The sequence below is a fragment of the Misgurnus anguillicaudatus genome, chromosome 1, assembly GCF_027580225.2.
Source record: "Misgurnus anguillicaudatus chromosome 1, ASM2758022v2, whole genome shotgun sequence".
In the NCBI taxonomy this organism is placed as follows: Eukaryota; Metazoa; Chordata; class Actinopteri; order Cypriniformes; family Cobitidae; genus Misgurnus; species Misgurnus anguillicaudatus.
In genome coordinates, this window is record NC_073337.2 from 22,646,295 (window position 1) to 22,674,136 (window position 27,842).

At 36.9% G+C, this 27,842-nt stretch overlaps 1 protein-coding gene and 1 long non-coding RNA gene across 2 annotated transcripts in view; both read left to right on the forward strand.

The window, feature by feature from the left end:
* LOC129432681 (uncharacterized) overlaps positions 1-24,955 on the forward strand; it is a 135,856-nt gene extending 110,901 nt beyond the window's left edge. The window contains exons 2-3 of the long non-coding RNA XR_012369913.1: positions 24,508-24,639; positions 24,801-24,955. This is a non-coding gene — a long non-coding RNA (uncharacterized lncRNA). The remainder of the gene's footprint in view (positions 1-24,507; positions 24,640-24,800) is intronic.
* On the forward strand, positions 16,597-21,076 carry LOC129432584 (uncharacterized). Its single transcript, XM_073868337.1, has 3 exons — positions 16,597-16,773; positions 17,020-17,093; positions 18,320-21,076. Exons 2-3 carry the CDS (start codon positions 17,027-17,029, stop codon positions 19,942-19,944), a joined length of 1,692 nt encoding a protein of 563 aa, XP_073724438.1. The 5' UTR covers positions 16,597-16,773; positions 17,020-17,026; the 3' UTR covers positions 19,945-21,076.
* Positions 24,956-27,842: the final 2,887 nt, after the last annotated feature.

Genomic DNA, 27,842 nt, shown 5'->3' on the forward strand with positions numbered 1-27,842 from the left:
GATTGTGTGATCTATTGTGTCAAAGGCTGCACTAAGGTCTAGTAATATAAGGATTGAGATTTCACCACGATCGGCTTATTGCCCTTAATAGGAGGTCATTTGTAACTCTAAGCAGCGCTGTCTCTGTGCTATGGTGGGGCCTGAATCCTGATTGGAACTTTTCATATGTATTATTATTTTCTACGAATGTGCGTAGCTGGCTTGCCACTACTTTTTCTAATATTTTAGAAAGAAAAGGTAGATTTGAGATTGGTCTAAAGTTATTAAGATCTCCCTGGTCAAGGTTTTGCTTTTTAATGAGCGGTCTAATAACTGCTAGTTTGAAAGCTGTTGGAACGTATCCTAATTCTAGAGATGAGTTAAAGATATTAAGTACCGTGTCTGACACTACATGAAATACCTCTTTTAGTAATTTTGTGGGAACGGGGTCTAGTATACAGGACGATGATTTGGATGACGTTACTAGTTTAGAGAGCTCTTCTATTGTAGTAGGATTAAATGACTCAAGATGTTCGTTTGGTAATCTAGTGGAAAATGTACTATTGGGTAGAGTGATGGCTGCTTGCGTAGTTTCTATGTTTTCCCTAATAAACATAATTTTGTTAGTAAAGAAGTTCATGAAGTCATCACTATTGTGTTGGAGTTTACTATTGGTTTCTGTTTGTTCTTTGTTTCTAGTCAGTTTCGCAACTGTGCTAAATAGAAAACGAGGGTTGTTATGATTTTCTTTAATAAGCGTACTGAGATAGGTAGATCTGGCAGTTTTAATAGCCTGTCTGTAGTGTTGAACACTCTCTTTCCATGCTGAACGCCATACCTCTAACTTTGTGCTTCGGTAGTTTCTTTCCATTTTTCTAGCTACTTTTTTAAGGGCTGCAGTATGATGGTCATACCATGGAGCTGGCGGTTTTTCTTTGATTCTCTTTTTTCGAATGGGAGCAACGGCATCCAACGTGCTAGAGCAGACGTTGTTCAGGTTTTCTATTATAATATCTAGATCTTCACGATTATCTGCTACATGTTTCATTTGGGACAGGTCTGGAAGAGTGCTAATAAAGCTATCTTTAGTGGTGGAAATTATTGTTCTGGCTAATCTGTAGCATGATGTAGACTGAGCGGCCCTATCTAGAAGTATTGTACATGAAACAATGCAATGGTCTGAAACGGCATCGCTCTGGGGTGATATTTCGATGTCATTAATATTGAGTCCGAGTGACAGAATTAAGTCTAGTGTGTGATTACGAGTATGCGTGGGCCCTGACACGTTTTGTTTAATGCCGAGAGAATTTAGAACATCCATAAACGCACGTCCTAATGCATCTTTTGGATTATCCACATGGATATTAAAATCACCAACGATAAGAGCTTTATCTACAGTGACTGTAAGCTCAGATAGGAAGTCTGCTATTTCTTTAAGAAACTCTGTGTGGTGGCCTGGAGGCCTATATATGGTAGCTAAAATGAACGAAAGTCGTTTGTTGTTGCGATCAGTTATTTCCATATTTAACAGTATTATTTCAAACGAATTAAATTTTAGGTTGGATTTATGGTTTACTTTGAATATTTTATTGTATATTGTAGCTACACCACCCCCTCTCCCTATTAGACGAGGAACATGTTTATAGTAATAGTCTTGTGGGGTGGATTCGTTTAAACTGGTGTAATCGTCTGCTTTAAGCCAGGTTTCTGTTAAACAGAGTGCATCTAAGTTTTGGTCAGTAATTATTTCATTGATAATTGGTTCTTTGTTGGTAAGTGATCTAATGTTAAGAAGGCCGAATTTTAACATTTGAGTTTCATCTGTTAATGTATTATGTTCTAGTTTTATGTTAATAAGATTTGTACGAGACGAGGTAAACGGTGCTCTGTATTTATTTGTTCGAGGAACAGACACAGTCGAGATGTGTTGGTACTCTGTTAAAAAAGGCTCTATGTGCTGGGATATATGTGATCTTGACATGTCAAGGCAGCTAACAGACTGATGGGTAAGCCGATCTGTCTGTTTCCTGACCTGGGCCCTGGATAGTCAGACAATATCAAAAGTAAGACTATTGGTCAGATTTCTAGAGAGTATAGCACTTCCTTCCGGAGACGGATGGAGGCCATCTCTCTTTAGCAGGTCAGGTCTTCCCCGGAAATGCTTCCAATTGTCTATAAACCCTACGATATGCTGAGGGCACCATTTTGACATCCAGCCATGAAGAGACACTAATCTACTGTAAGTTTCATCCCCCCGGTAGGCGGGGAGGGGACCAGAGCAAATTACATTGTCTGACATTGTTTTTGCAATTTCACACACCTCTTTAATAGTATCTTTGGTGATCTCCGACTGGCGGAGTCTGGTGTCATTCGTGCCGGCGTGAATAACAATCTTAGAAAACTTACGGTTAGCATTAGCCAGCACTTTAAGTTTGGATCTAATGTCAGACGCTCTGGCTCCCGGTATACAATCGACTATGGTGGCTGGTGCCTCAATGCCAACGTTCCTGAGTATAGAATCTCCAATAACCAGGGCACGTTTAACAGATGTCTCAGCCGGTGTATTGCTGAGTGGAGAAAATCTGTTTGATATTAAAACAGGAACGTGATTTGGATGCCGAATGCGACTAGGCCGCCTGACAGTCACCCAGTTAGTCAGCCGCCTTGACTCTGAAGTCGGAACCGAGCCAAGTGTATTACGCTTAACACTAGGCGCACCCGAAACAGTGTTTGTAACATTAACATTAGCGGTCTTACTGTCCTCAACTGGCGTTCGGATGCGCGCTTCTAGTTCTGCAACCTTCTCCGTCAGCCTTACTACTTCAATACACTTAGCACATGTAAACCCCTCTATGCTGACGGAAGAAGCTAAACTGTACATGTGGCAAGTAGTGCAGGTTACAATGACAAGCAGAGTCTTACCGTTTTCATGCTGGGCGATGGCGTCTCCGTTCGCCAGATCGCGGTCCGTGAAGCTGCATCGAGATGGGTGCTCGCTCGTTGCGTGCCTCGGTCGTCTCCGGGTGCCTGGAGCCAGGGTGATGTGAGGCACGCTGTACCGCCTGGTGCTAATGCCGGGACACAACTCCTCCACAGCTTCCCGCTCTGGTGAGGAAAGGGCTGAAAAACATACATCGGATGAGTCCGCCATTAGATTGAAAAAGAAGGCAGATTTACAGTAAACAGACAGTGAGCAAGTGCTAACTTCAACCGGCATGTTTGTTTATGCTAGTGGGCTATATGCTAGCACTAGGTGTTTACTAGTGATAGATCGTTTTACTTATTAATACTGTTCAAAAATCGTCACGGTAAAGTATTCCTAAGATAAACTAGTACGTTATATTATATAGATAGGAACGAGATAGTAAGAAAATAGGATTTAGATTATGAACTCGACGGAGCTCCAATGCACGGAGCAGCGTTTCCTCGTTTGGTAATGCTACCGGGCTATATGCTAATACTGGGTGTTTACCAGTGATAAATCGTTTCCCTTATTGAAACTGTTGAATAATCGTCACGGTAAGGTATTCCTAAGATGAACTAGTAAGTTATATTATATAGATAGGAACAAGATAGTAAGAAAGTAAGATTTAGATGATGAACTCGGCGGAGCTCCGATAGCAGTGTTGCCACTCTCTCTTGCGTCTCTCTCTTGCGTCTCTCTCTTGCGTCTCTCAGACTTATTGCTGATATATTTCGGAAGATATCAGAATTAGATCTCTGTCAGGACAAATCCGTTTCCATGTCAACTCAAATCTAAAGGCCGCTGACAGGTTTTTAGCCGATTAGTCGAGATCAGATTTTTTTTGGCAGATAAATCTTTTATAAAAATAATCATTAGTTGCAGCCCTACAATAGCAGAATCAGTTCGCTATCAGGAGCCACTCAATTCCATGTCAACCCAAATATCGAGGCCGCTGACAATTTGTTTTAAATCCGATTACTCGATTAATCAGAAAAAACAATTGTCTGATTAATCGATTAGTTGCAGCCCTACCATGAAGACTTCTTACTGATATATTTCAGAAGATATCAGAATCAGATCGCTATCAGGACCCATCCATTTCCATGTCAACCCAAATCTAGAGGCTGCTGACAGATTTTTATTATTAGTTGATTAATCTGAAAAAATATTGTCTCATTAATCGATCATGAAAATAATCGTTAGTTGCAGCCATGCGACGAAGACTTCTTGCTGATATATTTTGGAAGATATCAAAATCAGATCCCTATCAGGACCCACCTATTTTCAACTCAAATCTCGAGGCCGCTGACAGATTTTGCTCTTTGCAGTGGCATTTAAACCAGAAGGCAAACAGACACGGATCAGCACTTAACCTCATAATCTAGGCATATCTATTTTTGGGAAGTAAAATTGGCACATTTTCCATTAGTGCAAGCAAACAAGTGAGGGCTCCAGAACATTAATCATTGACATGTCAAACTGCACATCGAGCTGAGACAGGTTGACATGGAAACACAGTAACTTATTCACAGGAATACACATTGTGAAAGGCACCTGTCTAATTTAAACACCAAAAAATACAGGCCTTTCGTCTGGAACAAACAAATTTGGCAATGCTACTGAAATTTAAATTGGATTTTTATATAAAGTCTGTGCATGGTTGGATACATAATATAAAGTTTTTCTTTAGCATGCAAAAGACAGTAGTCGGGTTTGTGTGACTGAGTTTATGTCAGATAGGGATTGATCAGGTTTTAATATTTTCAGCTATCTGTGTGAATAGGCCCTTTGTTAGAGACAGCGTGTAGTTTCATGCCTGTGATTTTATCTGGGGTTTTTTAGTGCATTTAGGGACTTCAGAAGGTTGCTTGCTGGCCCAAGTCAAAACGTCCCACCATAATGTTATTTATGTGTCTAAATGTGGCTTGGTTATCTCCTTGAATGCAAGTCTTTGGGAATTTCCACCTCTTTTATCCTCAAATCAGTAAATATAAGTCTGATCACTTAAAACAAATCTATATCCCTAAGTATTAGCAATAATAATAGTGATGCTTCACATGACAAGAACCACTAATAATAACATGACCGTTGTTGTCAGTAGTTTTGCTTAATAACAGGTTATGGTATCCAGTCAACACACTAGGCAAATACAAGTCATAAAGTTTCATTGTGTTAACATCTTGTACATACAGTGTCTATTCAGTGTGACCTAAAAACATATTTATCATCATCCAGAACACAACACACAGCAGCTTTCCAGACATGTTCTTCCAAGCAGAGCCGGCTATTATTTGAAGTTTTACAACAAATGCTTATAAAACGATCCCTCGGGAGAAGATATTACAGGGGTTGAAGTCTGAAGGAGGGATAAAAGAGTTTTAAGGGTCTATTAAAGTGCAAATATGATCTCAACACTTTTTAAGCATCTGCTTTGGTGACAAACTCCACAATATATCACAGCACCTTGAGATAGATTAATAGCTTTTTGGAAAGCTCAACTCGACAATTTGAAAGTTCTCTCTCTCTCTCTCTCTCTCTCTCTCTCTCTCTCTCTCTCTCGCTCTCGCTTATTTTGAAAGAGTGCACTTTCACACAATGGTAAGCATCTGTTTTTTCCCTACTCAAGGGATGGCATGATTGGTTAAAAGAGCCACTATGCAGCCAATGAGAGATCTGTTGTCATGCAGTCTTGGCTCTCTTTGGCGTCACCTACCGCCCCCCCGCCAACCTCCTGGCCCTCTTCCCCCTAAATGCACACAGAAACAAACACGACTGCGCTGATGGGAGCTGTCAGGACATAATAGCACGTCTCGCCAACCTGACCCCCCTGCAGATGCACACGAGTTTAAGCCTAGATCTCGCCACGAGACAAATCTCCAGTGCCTGCCACATGGCTGATCTCTAATGCGCTCAAACTTGTAGGGGAGGTCACATACACCAGTTGAATGGAAAGGCACAGTTCAGATAATATGGGTGTAGAAAATGCAAAAGTTTACTTTTTGTAATAACATTATATATATATATATATATATATATATATATATATATATATATATATATATATATATATATATATATATATATATATGTATATATGTATATATGTATATGTATATGTATATATGTATATGTATATGTATATATATATATATATATGTATATATATATATGTATATATATATATATGTATATATATATATGTATATATATATATATATATATGTATATATATATATATATGTATATATATATATATATATGTATATATATATATGTATATATATATGTATATATATATATATATATATATATATATATATATATATATGTGTATATATATATATATATATATATATATGTATATATATATATATATATATATATATATATATATATATGTATATATATATATATATATATGTATATATATATATATATATATATATATATATATATATATATATATATATATATATATATATATATATGTATATATATATATATATATATATGTATATATATATATATATATATATGTATATATGTATATATGTATATATATATATATGTATATATATATATATATATGAAAAATGTATGTTTCATTAGTAATATGTGTTGCTGAGGACTTAATTTAGACAACTTTAAAGGTGATTTTCTCAATATTTTGCACCCTCAAATAGTTGTGTTTAGTGTTGCCTCACAATTAGTCACGACTAATCGTTTGCAGAATAAAAGTTTTTGTTTACATAATATATGTTGGTGTACTGTGTATAGTAATTATGTATAAATTCAAACACACACATGCATGTATATATTTAAGAAATATTCGCATGTGTATATAAAGTTTTATATTTATATATAATTTAAATTATATATAAATATTTGTTATATAAATATATGTTTTTATTTAAATTATACATGCATGTGTATGTATTTATTTATACATAATTATTATACACAGTACACCAACATATTATGTAAACAAAAACTTTTATTTTTTAGTCGCGACTAATCGTGAGGCAGCACTAGTTGTTTATCTGCCAAATATTGTCCTATCCTAACAAACCATACATCAATGGAAAGCTTATGTATTTAACCTTCAGATTATGTATAAATCTCAATTTAAAAAAATTGACCTACATTGACTGGTTTGGTCCAGGGTGACATATTTGTGACCCAGTCTGTAAAGTCCAGACTAAAGTCTCTTAATCCAATGATGAGATTAAGAGCATCAAAGTTTGATTTTAATAATTGATTTCAATCTTTGACATAGTCAATATTTAAAATATCAATTTTATATACTTTCAAAAATCCTGTGCTGTAGCTTTTATGAAATATGCTGTATTTAGACAAACGTATGATGATGAAGTGAATGATGACACTTTATTTTGGGTGAACTGTCCCTTTAAATTCGACCTTTGGTTCTTACTATATTCACATATGTTTCAAATTTGATTTGATTGATTGGGATCATTGAAACAGGCGTTGTGAAGCATATGGTGTGCCGCAGTAACTGAATCCAAACAAGACACAGACACACCAGTGCACCTTTTGCTACATATGGCCATTTGAATATCTATGCGTATTAGAGCCCGAGTTAAAATAGTTAAAACAGTCTAACTTGACAGGATTTTACACCGTCTCTCTATTTACTCTTTATTTTGTTTTCATTTAAACTAAGAAGACCTGCTGTGCTTTTATCTGTAGCGTCCTGCACATGTGCGCAAATCAATACAATGCTTGTGTGTGTGTGTGTGTGCATGCTTTTAATAATCCTCAGAGATTGAAGAGCTCCATTATATTGATTGAACTGTCTTTGGCTTCAGACTCATTCATACTGTAGATGGAGGAGCGGAGTTATATTTGCTTCCTGAAGAAACATTTCTTTATTGAAGTCTGATCTTAAGGCCTGTATGATTTGATTTGAGGTCATTTAGGTCAAAAACCCAAGTCTAGCCAAACTTGTTTTCTCAGGCTGCTGTAGAAAAGTTGGTTCAACATAAAAAGTAAGCTGGAAATGTGACGCTCCTTACCATGTTTGAAAGATTCGCTCACAATGCAATGCTGACAGGAGTTAACTTACAGGCTATGAGTCTGAGGAATTATGATAATGTCGGCCTTTACTACATCACCAATCCCAGGAAGTAAACTGTTGCCTACAATCCGTGTGTTTGTTGTAGTCCAAGAAAAGAGATTTACGTTGGAAACGATAACTCACTTCCTCGTGTACCTTGTGGTATGTACCTTTTGCGTACCGTTAACATGTACAAATACACACTTACACACCAAAGGAAATAAAAACCGTGAATCAGACCATCGTTGCTCTTTAATTAAACTTAAAAATATTAGTTGACACAACAATTTTTACTCAACTTTTTCAGTTAGCTAATATTTTGAAGTTGAACTCAAAATTTTAAGGCAACCAGGTAACTTACTTTTTAGTTGACTACTTTTAGGAAGTGGCTAATTCATAAATTTTTTACGAGTTGGCTAGTTTGTATAATTTTGTATGCAGTGAATCGTATTTAAATGTATGATTATTCGAAAAAAGAAACTAATGAACTCCACCCTTAACCCCACCCCTTATTCCAGCATCACAGGGGTGAAAGCAAATCATACAAAAACTGATACGAATATGCTCATACAAATTAATACAAATTAGCCACCTTGTAAAATACGTACAAATTGCCATGAGACCGTGTTGGCTAATTCGTATGAATTCATACAATTTCATTTGTTTCAGTATGACCTGCTTTAATCCCCCTAGGTGTTCATTCATGCTTTATGCACAATTGTATGTTTTTGTAGGTTTCTTATCATACAAATTAATAAAAATTGCCACCACAAAAATAGATAAGTGTTTTATGTGAAATCATGTTATTGAAACAAGAAAAAATGGCTTAAGAAGCAAAATTTTATAAGGTATTTCACTTGTGTAAGATAGGTGTCCTATGTAAAAATTTTAGTTTGTTAATTTATAAAGCACATTTAAAACAGCGCACAGGCTGACCCAAAGTGCTGTACAGAAATGCATAAAAAGCAAAGATAAGAATAATACTAAAAACAGAGAAAAAAATAATAAAATAAAAATAATAAAAATATGGATACATTTGGATACATTTATCAGAAGTTAGATTTATAGTTTGAAAACCATTTGCCTATGCAGCAATGAACAATTTCGAGTTATCTGATAAGTTTCTTGCACAAATGTGTAAAATAAAAGTATTAAGAATCTTTAGATGTTTTGACTTTAAAACAAGACCAAAAACGTGCTTTAAAAATGTATTTTTTGTCTGCGGGGATGGAATTTATTTTAATATGTTTCCTGACCCTGCAGTTTAAATAATGTAGGAGGTTTGAGTTATACATTTCCTGTTTATCAACAACATGACTCATGTATCCAGTTTTTCCTTTCGACACTTGTCTTTCTTTAGTGTTTTCTGAAAAACAACAGTTCTTCTGTGGCACGTCTAATGAAATGAAAGAGGTCAATGATGTGCTGGAATATTTTAGTCAGGGTTAAGACAACAGACCAGGGGCCCTGCTTCAGACCTCATACATCTCATGAAAGAGCGACAGGTCCGTGAAAATATTTGGATGTTCTAGTCGAGCAAATTGCCCAGGTCTGTGTTTATGCATGTGTGACTGGCAGCGTATATATGTCAGTTTGTGGTCAGCAACGAATAAGGAAAATGTAAAGTTTCCATCTTTTTCAAAGTCAAACCAAGAGCTGACACATGGAGATCAGGTGTGATATTGAAAAATACACTGCAAAAAATGACTTTCTTACTTAATATTTTCATCTTGTTTTCAGTACAAATATCTACAAATTTTTAAATTAAAATGCATTTTCTTGATGAGCAAAAAAAAGTCTAGTTAGACCAAAATAGGGCTGCAAAACGATTAATCGCGATTAATCGTTTTCAGAATAAAAGTTTTGTTTACATCATATATGTTTGTGTACTGTGTATAATAATTATGTATATATAAATACATTAATATAATTATTATAAACAGTACACAAACATATATGATATACTTTTATTCTGAAAACGATTAATCGTGATTAATCTTTATTCAGCCCTAGACCAAAAATATACAATTTAAGCGAATTTGTGCTTAAACAAGCAAAAATATCTGCTGAGAAAAAAATCTTGAAATATGTTAACTTTTTTCCTAAACTCTTAATTCAAAAATAATGTTTTCACCCCAATGGCAGATATTTTTGCTTGTTTTGACCACGGCTTCACTTAAATTGTATATTTTTGGTCTAAAAACTAGACTTATTTTCCAAGGTCATTTGGTCATCAATAAATTACATCTTGATTTTGGAATGTTTGGATGTTTCTACTGACTACAGGACGAAAATACTAAGTAAGAAAGTCATTTTTTTGCAGTGACTATGTAGTATCAGTGAATATGAATATCACAACATGAGTCAAAGTTATTTTTATTTTTACAAAAAAATTCAAGTTTATTTTGGGTTACCCATAACCGGATTATATTGGTATAGTTAACCTACATGGCTACTGCTTGCTGGTATGTTTTGCAGTGCAGGCATCTTAACCAATGAACCTACTTAATAAACTTTTGCTTTTTAAAGCTCTCGACATCCCGTCATAACAACAAATTTTATCCAGCTATCTTTTCTCAGCTGATCATATAGAAATAGCTGTGACAGTGGACAGATTATCTCATAGTCAGTGGGTCATGACATCACAGTGACAGCAGAAGACTGTAAAAATTTGATACGCATTTAAAGATAAAGGCAATTGCAGAGTTCACGCTCTCTGTACTGTATGCGTGTCACTCACATAAAGCAGACCCCACTAACAAATCGATCGATGTCTGCAACCTATGACCTTCCAAACCCCCAACAGACAGAGAAAGGGCAGATGGGTCTGTGGTCGAGAGGAGGGGATATCCTATTCTCATTCAATGTCATTGTGCTCCCTCTCGCTTTGTCTGTGCCTCCCTTTCCTCTCTTGTTTCTGGTGCTTATTGTGTTTAGTGCAGAAACATCACTCGTTTCTTCAGAAACCAAAGTGAAATTGACTTCTCACTATTGAAAATAACCTTATGGCTTTGGAGACCCAGGTGTTTCCCAGCATTTGGTCACTTACCCACACAGGGTGGACGGGAACTAGAACAAAATTCATTGCACCTTCGCGGACTTTCCAACCTCAAACCTGACCCATTTATCACCTTAAAAACAAGCCCAAAATATTAAGGCCTGTTTGCACTGCAGCTTAAATTTGTTGTTCACTTTTCCAAAGTCCGTTTAGGAAAGTGATACAAAAACAACTTTCTGAATCCAGATAGTTAGTTTATAGACGGATGTTGATGCTTGTGTTGCATTTCATATGGATTCATTAAAGGGTTGGTCCATTTTCTTAAAAAAAATCCAAATAATTTACTCACCACGTCATCTAAAATGTTGGTGTCTTTCTTTGTTCGGTCGAGAAGAAATTGTGTTTTTTGGGAAGGGCATTCCGGGATTTTTCTCGTTTTGATGGACTTTAATGGACCCCAACACTTAACAGTTTTAATGCAGTTTAAAATTGCAGTTTCAAAGGACTCTAAACGATCCCAAACGAGGCATAAGGGTCTTATCTAGCGAAACGATTGTCATTTTTGAAAGAAAAATAAAAAATATGCACTTTTATACCACAACTTCTCGTCTTCCTCCGGTTCTGTGACGCACCAGCGCGACCTCACGTAATTACGTAGTTGCGTAGTGACGTAGAAAGGTCACGTGTTACATATATGAAATGCACATTTGCGGACCATTTTGAACAATAAACTGACACAAAGACATTAATTAGTATCATTCCACATACAACAACATCGGAACGGTCCTCTTTCTCCACACTTGTAAACACTGGGGCGTATTTTCGCATACGTCATCCGTGACCTCTTGACGTGATGACGTATTACTTTATGCCTTAGTTGGGATCGTTTGGAGTCCTTTGAGGCTGCAATTTTGAACTGCATTAAAACTGTTAAATGTTGGGGTCCATTAAAGTCCATTAAAATAAGAAATATCCTGGAATGTTTTCTTAAAAAAAACATAATTTCTTCTCGATTGAACAAAGAAAGACATCAACATTTTGGATGACATGGTGGTGAGAAATTATCTAGATTTTTTCTAAGAAAATGGACTAATCCTTTAACTTTTGGAGCAAGCGTGATCGGCTTTCACATGCAAATCAGATTTGTTTTGGTTCCGAAGTGGCGAATGAGAAAATTAAACCGGTTTCCATCAGCTCGGTTTCATTGTAATTTCATTGATGTTTGACTGCATAAACAAGCCATGTTGAAACTGCAGCTCTTTAAATGAATGTAATTGAACAGCTGTTCACCGCTGTCTCCTAAACAGGTGTGCGTCATGAATGCAACGTTAGTACGCGCACAAAAGAGTGTGAACAAAAGGTCTAGTGTTGATTTTAGGTGTGTCGCTGTAGTCTGTATGGTGTCTTTCAACAAATGTGTCAATGTAAGTAAAGTGCTGATATGTTTAAAAACAACAAAATGTTAAATAAGATGGAGCAATAAAGGGATAGACTTGCGTATTGTCTGAGCAGGTTTACGTGATCAGCAGGGGCCTAGTGATGTGATGGACTTATTATATTTTTTGTGCTTTCCCCCAAAATATATGTTAACTGCAACTTAAATGTTAATTATTAATGTGACAACATAGATAAAATAATCCAATAAAACACTGCATTTCCCCCACTCGTATTATTTGGCCTATTCAGGCCTAATGTAAGCCCCTCTTCAGAGACACCCGCATGCACCAAACACTTCCACCCTGTTAACACTGTCTAGTTCATTGTCATTTTCAAAACAGGTGGTCTGTCAGGAACATGCTGCCCCAGTTTCTTTTCTCGTCCCCATAGATGGTGACACAAATCAGTGTCATCTGAGGCCTCAGGCCCATTCAAACTGAGGGGGCACGTGCCCCTCGGATTTTTGAGCCAGGTGGATTTAGCATGCAACCTCAAAATCAATGAAGCATCTTTCCATCTGTTGGTTTGATTTATATGCAAAATATGACCACTCTGTGTTTTAATCACGTGCTTCATTCTGGACGCAATGAATTATTAATGAATTATACAAACCCAGACGCAACAGAACAGCAGTGGTGCCATCAATGTGCACGGTCGCGGACACATTGCGACTGGTGCTGAATTTGTTATCTGATCAAATTAAAAATGCCATCAAAAACACAGCAGCTGCCGCAATGTTCAGTTTGAACCAATGATGGTTCAAAGTCCATTTCTTAAAGTTTATATCTAGATTCACTCCTAGAGGGGGCAATGAATCACATCCATGATGATTCGCTCTGACTCTGAGGTCAAACATGATGCAAAAATGCATTCTTCTAATAATTTAATATAATATGCTTTCAATGCAATTAAATTGAAATGTGAAAATAAACTAAAAATGACAGCTTTCATGTACACATCTGACCTGAATTGTTATGTAATGCAGCACCTTGTTTATCTCTGTGACACTTTAAAAACGAAAACATGAATACAGTCCTGTTTTGCCCTCTAGTGGCTGATTTTGAGAACTTCATCTGTTTTATTAACAAAAGGAAGCTCATTTCCCACACTCCATGGACTGTATTTAGTTTATATTACCATACTGTTCTCTTTATACTCGTTAGCAGTGGTCTGCAACATGGTGCCCGTGGGCACCAGGTTGCCCGCAAGGAGTCTGTGAGTTGCCCGCCAAAGTACATTCTATTAATAGCCTTAATTAGACGGCTATTAGGCGACTTTCAAATGCAAAATTGCTTGCTGGAAGAAAATCAGTAGGTCTATTAAAAATTAAATTTTGAAATTAAATAGGATACAAACATTGAAAAAAAAACACATAATGTACAAATTTCTGGTTGCATTACGCATAAAAAGCCACAATCCTTAATGATTTGAGAAATTGTCATATTAAATCTTCAGATTCACAACTTCTTTAGCATCATTATCATCTGAAAAACAATGACCAAGTGATTTGTGCTGTAATGGTAACATTAACGAATGAAATGAGGCCTAAATTTGGTGCTTTTTTCCTGTTGTTTTCACAGTGCTGATGCAATTGCCATCAAAAATGGTTGATATTATCTCCTTGGCACTGGTTGATATTATCTCCAGCATTATCTCTGATTATAATAATGGTTTTATTTCCCAGAATCCAATTTGCATTTGCATTTTAATATATATTTCAACTGTAAGGCGGCTGTGTAAATAACTATAAAGTAACGTTCAGACTACTATGTAGAGTATTGATTTTATGAAAATAACCCCCAATAAACGCAAAATGTTCTTCCACACGTTTTTATTGATTGTGCTGTGGAGAGATGATGATCATGTTCGTAAATGTGATGCCATTAGTCTGTAATGAACGAGAATTATTTATGTCACATCACTAAACATGTCTTTCTATCTGCTGCAGACCGCCATTAGTTTAAAACACCCCAGTGATTTACAATCATACAGTTGTCAAATTTTTTTATGATTGGTTATCGCTATGTTCAGTACGAGTTTACCGGTAGTTTCCAGATCACCATTATTGTTGGTCTTGGAACAACATTTCTATCAACCAGTCAGGTTGTAGGATAAGGTTTCACTCTAAAAAAACTGGATCACTTGCACTTTAAAGCGACACTCCACTTCACTTTAGGCATAGCTTAGCATAATCCATTGAATCTTATTAGACCATTAGCATTGTGCTAAAAATAACCAAAGAGTTTCGATATTTTTGCTATTTAAAACTTGACTCTTCTGTAGTAAGATTGTGTACTAAGACCGACAGAAAATTAAAAGTTGTGATTTTCTAGGCTGATATGGCTAGAAACTATACTCTCATTCTGGCGTAATGATCAAGGACTTTGCTGCCGTAACATGGCAGCAGGAGGCGCAATAATAGCGTTACCAAGGGGGCTACTTTCGGGCACTGCGTAATATCATTGCGCTTCCTGCAGCCATGGTACAGAAGCAAAGTCCTTGATGCTAATGGTCTAATCTGATTCTATGGATTATGCTAAGCTATGCTAAAAGTGGTACCGCCAGACCCGGAGATCGACTGAATGGATTCCAAAACGGTAAAAATCAAATGTTTAACTGTAGGGGAGCTGGAAAATTATCATATTTTTAAAAAAAAGTGGAGTGTCCCTCTTTCAATGAGGCTGTTAGGAGGCGTTCCTAAATCCGGTTGTCATAAAGAAACGAGTACCGTCCACTCCAGTAACTGACAAGAGACGAACGACGTGAACTCCACTGCATCGCTTTCCCAGAAGTCCCTCATTATTTGCATAAAATTAACTTTTCTCAACTTTGTCATGCACTGGACATGCCCCATAAGGTCCGCAATGGTCACTGTCGCTCGTGTCGCCGGAAGTCACCAAGCTTGCATTGAAATGAATGAGATCATGTCCCTCTGCTACTGCTAGTTAATGCTAGTCTGAATGTAGCATAAACTTACATTCACATTATAAGCGACTTTGTCGCTGTTTGTCGCTCGTCTCTGGACACGCCCCATCCAGTCACCAACGGTCACTTTCGCTTTTGGTGCCAGAAGTCACCAAGCTTCCATTGAAATAAATGAGATCATGTCGCTCTGCTACTGCTAGTTGATGCTAGCCTGAACGCAGCATTAGGCATACTGCATAGAACCTTTACGGGACTATAAATTACACTTAAGGTTTAGGACTGGTTTAGAAGCTTATACCTACTATACTACCTTTTATTTCCCTCTGATTTTAGGGGTTAGTTGGATTATAGATGGGGTTTAGTTTTTTTTTACAGTAATGTTGTTCCAGGTCCAACAAAAGATGTTGATGCGGGAACATGTCGTACTTGGCAAATCACAGTGACCGTACTACTCATGTACTCCTCTCCTGCTGCTTGGTGGCAATATCAAGCATCTTATTTGCATTAACTTTTTAGTATCTCACGCTCTAGAAAAAGCTGATTCCAATAAACATCAACTGAAACACAATGAATGTTCACTGAAAGCAGGAATGACGAAAGTAAAAGCTCATTCATAGGCACGTTAATTCCTCACAGGAATTCGTACGTAATTTACAGGTTGGCAAATTTTTATTAATTCGTAAGAAATTAATCGTGCAAATACATAGACTTATTATAAACAAACAATAAAACCTTACCCCAACGTCACGGGGTGAAATTGTATAAAAACGTACAAATGTGGTCATACGAATTACCCACCTGGTAAAATAGGTATGAATTATCATGAGATTGTGTAATTAATAATGACATTTGGTATTGAAAATATGTCTATTGTGGGTTTATTAGAAACAAGATTGCACCGCTTTGATGCAATATAGCGATTTGATGTTCCTTATGTGTCATAATCTGAACATATTATAAGGTCCATAAATGGTCCACAGACCTTCTATGCATGGAAACAATTAATTGTCAATGTGGCACCAGTGTCTGTGAAGGCAGGGCAAACAATATCAATCCTAAAGTGAAACCTGACCTTTGACCTCTGCGTCCACTACGTCCATCTCCACTGCCCCGAATTGATTTGTTAGATTCTTCTGAAACTAATGTGTGAGTGAGAAAATTCCCGTAATGATAAGTGTCTTTGAAGAGCCATTACATCTTCCTGAGTGTTTGTGTGTGGAATTCCCATGGCGGTGGAGGAGAGTCTTTAAATGGGTCCATTAGTGCATATGTGCATCTGTTTGTTTGCGCGTGTGTATGCTCCTGTACCTGATCAGTCTGCAACAGAAGAAACTAGGATGTCGTCCAGGAAGGAGTTATACATTTAAAGGACGCCACTTAAACACAGTCCAGGTGAGTTCTGCCAGGCGGGCCAATCTCTTTAAAATATATATGCATACAAACCTTTTGGGATTTATTACTCACATGATCAGTTATGGCTTGTAAATGAAAACCATTTAGATTCTTCTTGGCACGGTTAAATCGCTTGTCAGCCATCATGACAATCCTTATTTTAGCCTTGGTGGATATCCATGGATTTTTACTGCAGACAAATACATGAAAACAATCTAATTAAAATATTTTCTCCTCCATTTTTAGCCAAACAATGAAGGCACTCATGCTGCTGCTTTGGATTTTTGTTGTGCCCACGCACACAATTGTGCTTCAGCCAAGTAAGTGTTGTTTGCAATGCATTAAAAAAGACATTTCTGGCATCTGCAGTGTGTTGCTTAAGGGTATCTCGACAATGAAGAATTGTATTCTTTAATACTTTATATTTGCCTTGTACTAGTAAAATTCAGTGATAGAAACACATTAAATATTTTCATTATTTTAAAAAATGTAATACTAATTTTAACCTGTGGAGGCCGCCATTATGTTATTAATTTCGCCATCGTGTGCATAGTAGTGCATTCTTGGTCGATGATGTGTAATGGTTGTGAAATATATTATTACATTTTATTAATAATAATAATAATACTATGGTATTTACTATAGTTTTTACATGTGAAAAACCTTCTTACCTCTCAGATCATGTTTCATTTGTATGTTTTCTTTATTGTTCATCGCGTTCATGTCGCCACCTACTGTCTGTATGCATTTATAACTCTCATCTTCTGTTTCACATAATTTTATAATGTAATTTACTGAGTTATTTACCATGTTTACCTCACTGTAACGTTACGTTAATTAAACGAGGATTGATGGCAAACCTTTGACGTCATGTATTGTGATGTAAACAAAATGGCGGCTTACGAGTGAAAAGTTTTTTTTTAAGTTTATTAAAACTGTGACATTTGTACTGTTTTTAATTTTTCATTTATATTGCCAATCCCATTGTTAATCTAATATAAATTTAAATACATGTTAACATAATCTAAAAATAATTTAAATTACATTAACGTAATATATAAGCATTTTAGCCATAAGACAAAAATATATTTGTATATTAATATATTTGAAATATATTTCAAAATATAAAAAAATGGCCACTGAAGTATATTTTGAAATATGTTTAGAAAAATAAATATATTTTAAAGCATTTATATTCACGTCGCATTTGAAGAAAATCTTTGTATGTTACAAACCTGTAAACATAACAGATCTGAAAAGATTTAAAATAAACATTTTCAACATTTTATACAAACTTTTTGGTCAGGAAAATATCTTTTTTCGTATGGGTTATAAAATTAGAAATGTGTTTGTTGCCCCTGAAATACATTTAGCGTTTTAAAGCTTAAAATTAAATATATTTTATTAAACTTTCCATTCTACGAAATATATTTAGCATATATTTAAAACATATTTTTGGCCAAAGAAATGTTTTTTTTATTTACATGCATTTAAATTATTATTTATGTTCAGGGGTTTTGGTATTCACAAGTTATATCTGTTGCAGGTTTGAATGCATCAATCCTATACAATGTATCTGCAGAAAGTGACCTGTTTGGAGAACTGAGACCTGATTGGTCGGCTTTCAACAATGAAGAAGAGCTGAGAAATGAGGAAGAGGTCACAGTCCAAGAGGCAGTTCGACAAATCGACATCCCGGCATCTAAACCTTTCCAGTACTCACCAACAGAATCAGCTATTTCACAACCACCATTCCCTTCAGGAACAACAACCGAGAGGACATCCATCATAACCAGTACTACTCCTTTACCTAAAACTACAACTGCAACAACAAAGCATCATATTCTAAACTTAACCGCCGAGGTAATAGAGACCAGATTACTATCGAATGAAAGCATCACAAGCGATGACCTCAAAGTTAAGCTTCATGCAATGAACAACTCTAAACTCCACCTGCTGGAGGAAGTAAGCGTTGATACCACTGCAGCGGCAGTGAGGGCAGGGCCCACTGCTGCGGCCCCACCTGGTACTTTAATGGCCAAACTTAAAAACAAAGCATCACGTGCCAACCCAAAAAGCAATGCGACAGTGAAGAAGAAAACCAAAAAGCTTCCAAAGAGAGACAGAGCAAAGGAGAAGACAACAAATGCTTTGAAAAAAGCAAAAAAAGCGAGAAAGGAGATGAAATTGAAACCAACTGCTTCGTATTTTCCATATTTTAAAGATCACTACTGTCCACCATATTGTTCCTGTTATGGAAGGTATGCGTCTAATTCACGTTTGCACATTTACATTTATGCATTTTGGCGGATTGTCCCCACCGACCTGCCCCCTTCTCTGGAAGAGCTACGGCTGGATGGGAACCAGGTGAGCGCGATGTCTGAAGCGGCCATGGCCCGCTGCCCAAACCTGCTAATTCTTAGCCTGAGTAACAACAGTTTGGGTAACGAAACGTCCAAAATCCCTCCAGGAGTGCTTCTTGCGATGGGCAACCTTCGCACGCTTACTCTTTCCCATAACCTCCTTACCTCCATCCCACTGCAGTTGCCACTTAATCTTCGAGAACTTTATCTCCGTGGCAACCGCATCCATCGTCTCCACGGTGACGTGTTCTGGGGTGAGGCAGAGCTGCAGGTGCTGGATCTAAGTGCGAATAGACTGACAGATAAAGGGTTTGGAAAGGCGGCGCTATTGAACGCCACTCGCCTAGAAAGTTTAAATTTAGAAGGTAACTTATTGAAACAGATTCCTCGCCATCTGCCTCGCACCATAAAGACCCTCAACTTAGAGGGAAACTTAATCTCCAGCATTGGCAAGGATGCTTTTATATCAATGCCCCAGTTGGAGCATCTGGGCCTGGCACGAAATAAGATCACCAAGGTGGCCGTCGGTGCCTTCCGGGTACTTCCGCTCCTGCATCAGCTGGATGTGAGTCACAACGGCTTGCGACAGGTACCGCGGCAGCTACCGTTGTGGCTGCACTCCGCCACGTTTACGCACAACAAGATACGCACGGTCCCGCGTGATGCGTTCTGTTGGGGTCAAGGCGATGGGTCAGCGCTCAGTCGCCTGGTCAGGGTGCAGCTGGAACATAACATGATAGATTTGGGCCACCTGGACATGTTGGCCTTTAGATGCCTCAGAGGGTTTCAAGTGGTGCAGTTTTACTGAACTTGACGTGTTGGTCCTGACTTTGGAGCACTGATCAGTGAGTCGGCCATTTTAAGGGGTTGTCTCAATTGCAAAATCCTTCTATAAAGACAAACATTTGTTTTAATTAATATATAAACACACATCGCTAGACAGGAAGGGACCACAATTTACTTAATATTTAAATGTAATATTCCTCCAAATTTATGCATGGATATGTTAGAGAATAATGAATGCGTTGTTCATAATATACTTAAGAAAAATTAAGTCAGAAAGATGTTGGTTTTGCCGGTGGTTGATCAATAACAGCTGTGATTGATCACAGCGCGCTTAAGGAGCCACGTCGCCGGAAAATAAGTGACTAGTGTCCCAATATGAAGTGTGCTAGCGTCCTTACCAGTGCCTGAACCTGCATACACGTTATACTGATTCATAGGGAACGGATTGAGACACAGCCAAAGTCCGTGCTATCTGATACAGAGATGTAATTCCACATCTTTACACTAGGAAGAAGCACAACATCATGTAATGCAAAAGATTGAAATTGGTGTTCAGCAACTTATAGATCCTAAACTGCATTGCAAGAGATTTCTTTTGTGATATGGAAATATCTGAAAGAGGTCATATAGTGCACGTAATAAAGGATTATTAGGAACACCATACTAATACTGTGTTTGACCCCCTTTCGCCTTCAGAACTGTCTTAATTCTACATATTGATAGGATTGCATCTTGCAGTTGATGGAGATTTGTGGGATGCACATCCAGGGCACGAAGCTCTCGTTCCACCACATCCCAAAGATGCTCTATTGGGTGAGATCTGGTGACTGTGGGGGCCATTTTAGTACAGTGAACTCATTGTCATGTTCAAGAAACCAATTTGAAATGATTCGAGCTTTGTGACATGGTGCATTATCCTATAACCCATCAGAGGTGGTTATAAAGGGATGGACATGGTCAGAAACAATGCTTAGGTAGGCCGTGGCATTTAAACGATGCCCAATTGGCACTAAGGGGCCTAAAGTGTGCCAAGAAAACATCCCCCACACCATTACACCATTGCATTAATGAGAAATTGAACAGGTGTTCCTAATAATCCTTTAGGTGAGAGTATTGTTAAAATGTTTTTTTGTTATGTGACTGTAATGACTTATCTGTTATGTTTTTCTTAATTAAAGTGATTTATTATTAAAATAAAATTGGTTTTATAACTTTTTGGTCTATGTTATCTCTCAGCGCATAAAAGTTTTAAAAGATGTTTAAAATATAGTTTAAACTTTGGGTAACACTTTACACTAAGGTTGCATTTGTTACAATTATACTCTTAGAAAAGATGTATAAATTTTTTACACATCTTTGTGCGTTAAGCTTTCAACACATTATGTGTAATTTTAACACATTATGTGTTATTTTGTGTTAACACAAAATGTGTTGTTTCAATAATAACACAGAGATGGGTGGATTCTGGGACAACGCATTTAGTGTGTTGTCCCATTTATTATTCTAAGTGTATTTTATTTCGGCATTTACTTACAAAATTAAGCATGAATAACTGTATTGACATTAACTAAATTTAACAAGAATGAATACATTTTGAAAAACTATATTGTTCATTATTTGTTCATGTTAGTTACCAAACTTCATCTTCATCTTGACAACTTAGATAAAATACAGTCATGTGTTTTTCATTATCCGTACTGAAAATGTGTTTTTGTCAAAACTGCTCGGATTTTTTTCTTGCTAAGAGCTTGGAAAGGTTTCTTGCCAGGTTTAAAGTGGAGAAAAAAACATTATTCAGAATTTGGCAGATAAGTGGATGTTGTAAAACTCTCACTCTCATGGGACTGTATAATGTTTTCACGCCAATGATAACAGTTCCAAGTTTTTTTTTAATTAGGAAAGATGTCCTCTGTAAACAAATATGTTTGACTGAAAGCTTTTGTCTTTTTGTACATTTTAATTCATCATTATCTGACCCTATAGAAGACACTTGTACTTAGCCTAATTCACCAATAGATGGCAGAAGCTTCATGCCATGCATAACCACATCTTACCTTGTCAGTCATTTAAAAAAAAAAACAATGATAAAAAGTAACTTGTATCTCAAAACAAGGTCATAGACAAATATAAGTAGATTTGGTTATTGTGGATCCATATTAATGATTATTTTGTATCATAAAACCTGTCATAAACTGCTTACTCACAAACATTGCATTGTGTACCTGTTCTGGGATATGAAAGTGTTGTGTTGGCAAAAAGTCCTTACGTTCAGTTGGGCATAAATCGCCTACTTTAGAGTCTGGGAATACAAAAGAAAAATCAAATGGAAAGAAAAAAATACAGCTTTACGTGTAGAGTTGGTGAATTCCATCTGTCTAATAATGCAGGAAAGCTACGTGGCACTATGAGACAGCTGCAGAGAGAGGGAGAGGGAAAAGGAGACAGGAAAAAAAGAAGGATTTTAGGAAGGTGAAGGACTCTTCCAGAACCTCCCTACAGTCCGGCAGGACCTTGACCCCTACAACTCTTTCTCTAACTTGTTATAATATACGTGCATATAAGGTACATCTTTCCTGGTTAACCACCTTGACTTAGTATGACTGACAGAGGGTCTAGCTTAAACTGTTTGTTTCGAAGGCATGTTCAAAAACACCACTAACTACTGTAGTTACCGGGAAGGTTATCCTGTCTGGGGTTTGAATTGATAAAATGCAGTATTGGATCTCTTTGGCAATGCAGCTGTGTATGAAGGAGTGTACATTTGTGCCAGCTGTGGGGGCGTGGCATCATGTGAGGATCCCTCCCAGCAAGCAATTTTGTGTTTAAAAAAACATCCAAACAGCCCAGACGTCTAGGCTATCACGAGGCATAACAAATTTGGACTTAATAGACGTCTAACCATAAATAAAATAAAACTCCTTGTAATCACGTTGACTGCTTACGAAGTTATTTTGGCAAAAACATAACCAAATTTAAGGTTATTTTGGCTAGAAGTGGGTTACTCGTAACCGGACTATCAGGTCTATAATTAACCTAGACTGTGAAATGATAGCTATTGGCTGCTTGGTTATAAGGTGTAGCGAGATTATCTGAAATTAGAGGTATAGAACAGAAAGGGTTATCAAGTTTTTTCTTAACACCTCAATAACCTTAAAATATTTATCAAATACAAAGTGAAAATCAGCCTGTGCTTAATGCCAGCATTCATTGGGATTCAGTCTGGTTTGTGGCATTTAATGAAACAATGGGCCTGAACTTAGTTACCATTGAAGAATGTCTAAAACAAGATGGTCAGGAAATTAAACTCCTCCCTGGAAAAGGAAAATAAGTGGATGGAGACAATGCATCTGACTGGGTCAATAAACCGAGAAAGAGGTCAAGAAGATATTTGACAATTGTATTTTGGTGATGTATGTTTTGTTTTATGATTTTAAATGAAAATACTTACTGAAATCTTAAAATCTCATTTGCATTTTTGTTTTAGTGTCTACTGCTATTAATACCGTGGTGTATAGTACTGAAATGCATCTAATATTATAGTAATAATAATATATTTGCTTTGGATTCAAGCATCTTACTGAATGTCTAAATTAAAAGGTAAACCATTCAAAAAGCTTTTATAATATAAATATATGACTGCAATTGTGATTATAACATGATAAAAGCAACAGATGTGCATGTACTGTATAAGTTATGACTGCTGTCAATGAACTCAATGGCATAATCATGAGAAAAGAGTAGAGGGTCATATTTTAATACACTGCTATTACTGCATCCACAGTAGGGTGGCGCTTGAGTCAGGATAGAAACAGAGAGAGAGAGAGAGAGAGGGAGACAAAGAGGGAGGGGAGAGGAAATAGGGAGGTGGCAGCAGAGCGAGGGAGTTGGAGACAGGACCATGGGAGCCAGACGGACCTCTATACAGTCACTACCTTGCTTGTATTAATGCACACATATGTCTACATCACGTTGTGTCTCCATCTGTTTACCACCTTTTCTTATCTCCTCCTTCTTTTATTGAATACTTTTTGATACTGACACATGTGCAAACCGCGTTTCGGCAGTCAGCAAACAGACAACACATGCGCTCTTGCAGGATCCACAAGAGGGCCGGTGTGTTTGCTTTACTTTTACAGAGAGCCGATCATAAGCGTTTTTCTTAATTCTATTCAGTTATTGCACGAAAATGCAAATGCATGCAAATATATTTATATGCATGTAAATAGAGCAAGATAAAGAAGTAAACTTCAATGCAGATTCGTTTGGAAAGGCCCGTGTGCTTATGTGGTCTGGCCACGCCTCCTATCTTCTGCACTGCATGTGTAGGCTCTCTGGGGCAGCGTGATGAAGTGTCAATGGGTGTATATTGGTTCATCTGAGGTTCATCTCTCATTCATTCATGGATGAATGAAATATAAAACGTTAAACACACATGCTTCTTTCAGTTCAGATAATTTACACCTTTTTGTGTAATTAAAGATGGCTCATCTTTCTGTAGCATATAAAAAGTGGCTTGATTGTAATACTATGGTATGCTTAGAATATATAATTAGTCACATAATGTTGTATTGTCGTCTATTTTCAGATACAGCTCTTGAAACAAAGGATTATCTGTGACCTAACATTACTGATGTTAACATGACAAAGAGGCATACATTTGTCCAGTCCACACAGAGTAAAACGATAGGATCTGCTGTTAAAACTAAAAAGGTCAAAGGTCAGTATTCTCCTTTTACACCCTGCTGTGTTTTATCTCTAAATGATATCTGTGAAGCAGGATTGTGAGACCCCTAAGCTCTCAGGTGTCCTCTTAAAAAGAAATGGGTTGTTTATGAAAATTCCTGGTTTTTAATTTATTTTCATCGTTTTTTTTTTAAGGTATGCCACCTTAAAGGAATATTCCATTTTCTTAAAAGAAAAATCCAGATAATTTACTCACCACCATGTCATCCAAAATGTTGATGTCTTTCTTTGTTCAGTCGAGAAGAAATTATGTTTTTTGAGGAAAACATTGCAGGATTTTTCTCATTTTAATGGACTTTAATAGACACCAACAATTAACACTTAACTGAGTTTCAAAGGACTCTAAATGATCCCAAACGAAGCATAAGTGTCTTATCTAGCAAAACGATTGTAATTTTTGACAAGAAAAATAACAAATATACACTTTTAAAGCACAACTTCTCATCTAGATCTGGTCGTGATGCGCCATGCAATACGTCATGACGTCAAGAGGTCACAGAAGACAAACGCGAAACTCCGCCCCAGTGTATACAAGTGTGTTGAAAGAGGACCGTACCAACGTTGTTGTATGTCAACTGATACTAATTAATGTCTTTGTGCCAGTTTATTATTTACAATGGTCCGCAAATGTGCGTTTTATACATGTAACACGTGACCTTTCTACGTCACTCATTTACGTTAGGTCGCGCTGGACCGGATCTAGACGAGAAGTTGTGCTTCAAGTGTACATTTGTTATCCCTATTGTCAAAAATGACAATCGTTTTGCTAGATGGGACACTTTTGATGCGTTTGGGATTGTTTGTAGTCCTTTGAAACTCTGTTGAAAAAGTTTTTTACGTGTTGAGTTAAGTGTTAATTGTTGGTGTCTGTTAAAGTCCATTAAAATGAGAAAAATCCTGCAATGTTTTCCTCAAAAAACATAATTTCTTCTCGACTGAACAAAGAAAGACATCAACATTTTGGATGACATGGTGGTGAGTAAATTATCTGGATTTTTCTTTTAAGAAAATGGAATATTCTTTTAAGACAACACAACGTGGAAAAAAGCCTGTAAAACAAAGATGCAACAGCAGTAAAAGAGATACATTTAAGTATCAATCTTTCAAAATTCCTATCTGTAAGTAATTAAGTTTGTTGTGTATGTTGGCCCACACATTTTTACAATAGACATTAATAATACCTCATACACTGTAAAAAAGTGAAAAGTTGGATCAACTTAAAAATTACTTTAATTGATAACACCTAAAAAAAACATAAGTTGTTCTTAAATTTTTCACTTAAAAGTTTTTTTACTTTAATTTTTTTAACAATTTAAGTAATTTTTTTAAGTTGATCCAACTTTCACTTTTTGCAATATAGAATGAGTCTCGTAATAAAGTGAGCTTTTACATCACATTTACATTTATGCATTTGGCAGACTCTTTCATTCAAAGCAATTTACAATGCACTCAATTTACACCCTCTATAGATTATATCAGTATGTGTTGCAATCTTTTGGGTTGCCAGCGCAATACTCTACCAATTGAGCTACAGGAACGAGAGCCACCCCTTTTTGATCCGGTGCTGGGTCAAGTGTAGACATATGGTGGCGAGTTTTGCGAGCATGACACACATTTTCTTCAGGAAATTTTAAAATCTCATTACCGAAGTCTTTTCATTTTTTCCCCTTTGCCTGACTGGACGAAAAATATCCAGCACACAATGTTTCCCACTAAGCAGACATTACCTAAGCACTACAAAGTCTGCACTTGTCCTGCCATTTCTCTGCAATCTTTTTCTCCCCTTAACGTCGTCTCTTGTGTATGTCAGAGAAAATCAGTAAAGCGTTGTCATTCACTAAAGGGGAAATGTGGGCGTGCGCTTGTGAAAAAAACGTGCTTGTTTATCGCCGGTCATTACCGCGAGTACATTTTCATGATGCAGCGTTTGTGGGTCTGCAGACGCTCGGTAATGTGACGTCCAGCTGTGGCCGACCGGTTAGTAAACTACTGTGCTGTTTGGTCGCGACCAAGGTTTACCGCACATCACATGCTGTGATTCAGATCTCTCCTCACAACTTTCTCATCCTGTCCAGCTTTTCAGTCTAGGCATTCAAGGAAAGGCAAAAATGTGAGATTTTGTAAATGAGTACTAATCACCCAGGATGAGTTTAAATCCCTTTTTAATGATATATCTTAAAGTGCAGTACAACTTCTAATGAAGTTTTAATAGTTGTGTATGTCTGTTTGGGCAAGTTTGATTCCTTAAGGAGGCAGGATGTGTTCCAGGAGATTATTATCCTTTTAATGGCTTTCCTGTATCACACCAAGACAGCCTTTGGGCTTTTAAGAGATTGTGTGTCTGGAGTCATCTGGAGGTATGCATGGAGGCTTTGATGTGCTAGAGGTCCTTTTGACTTACCTTGTCTTTAAACTTTTTGATTTGGTCTTTCTTGGTCGCTATTTTCTGTCTTTCATCTTGTAACTCTTTTTTCTTTGACTAGCAAGCATGTATTATGTTTATCTCATACTCACTTTATCTGTTTTAAATGTACATTAAGTTGAGCATATTACTATTACAATGTACTATTACAATGATTTGGCTAGTGTTTTACCTTAAGTGCACACCGCTAGCTACTAGCAACACTGGAACGGCGCAATTGCATTTTCATTTCAATGGAAGCTTGCCGACCTCCGGCAACTTGAGCGGCAGTGACCGTTGGCGACAGGAAGTGGGTGTATCCAGCTTTCTGACAAAGCTGAGAACAGTTCAACTTTATTTAATTGACGAACAACTTTTGGGAGCGACCACCAATGAGAGTATTATTTTTATTATTAACCTGAAATTGCACAGCAGTTAGTTTCTGTCCTCTCATTTGATTTGGCTAGTGCTAATCCTACGTGCACACCGCTAGCTACTAGCAACGGTAGAGCGACGCAATCGCATTTTCATTTCAATGGATGCTTGGTGACTTCCGGCAACATGAGCGACAGTGACCGTTGGCATCAGAAATGACTTTCGAGAGTGACTACCAATGAAGCAGTGAAGATCACGCCATCTGTCTTTTGTCATTTTCGAGGACGATTACTCATTTTAGAAACACAGAATTAGGAACACCTCCTAACAACTTTATTGAAAGAGATGGGTGACACACAGGGACAAAGTTGCTTGCGGTGCATGCAGCATAAGAGTGGTGT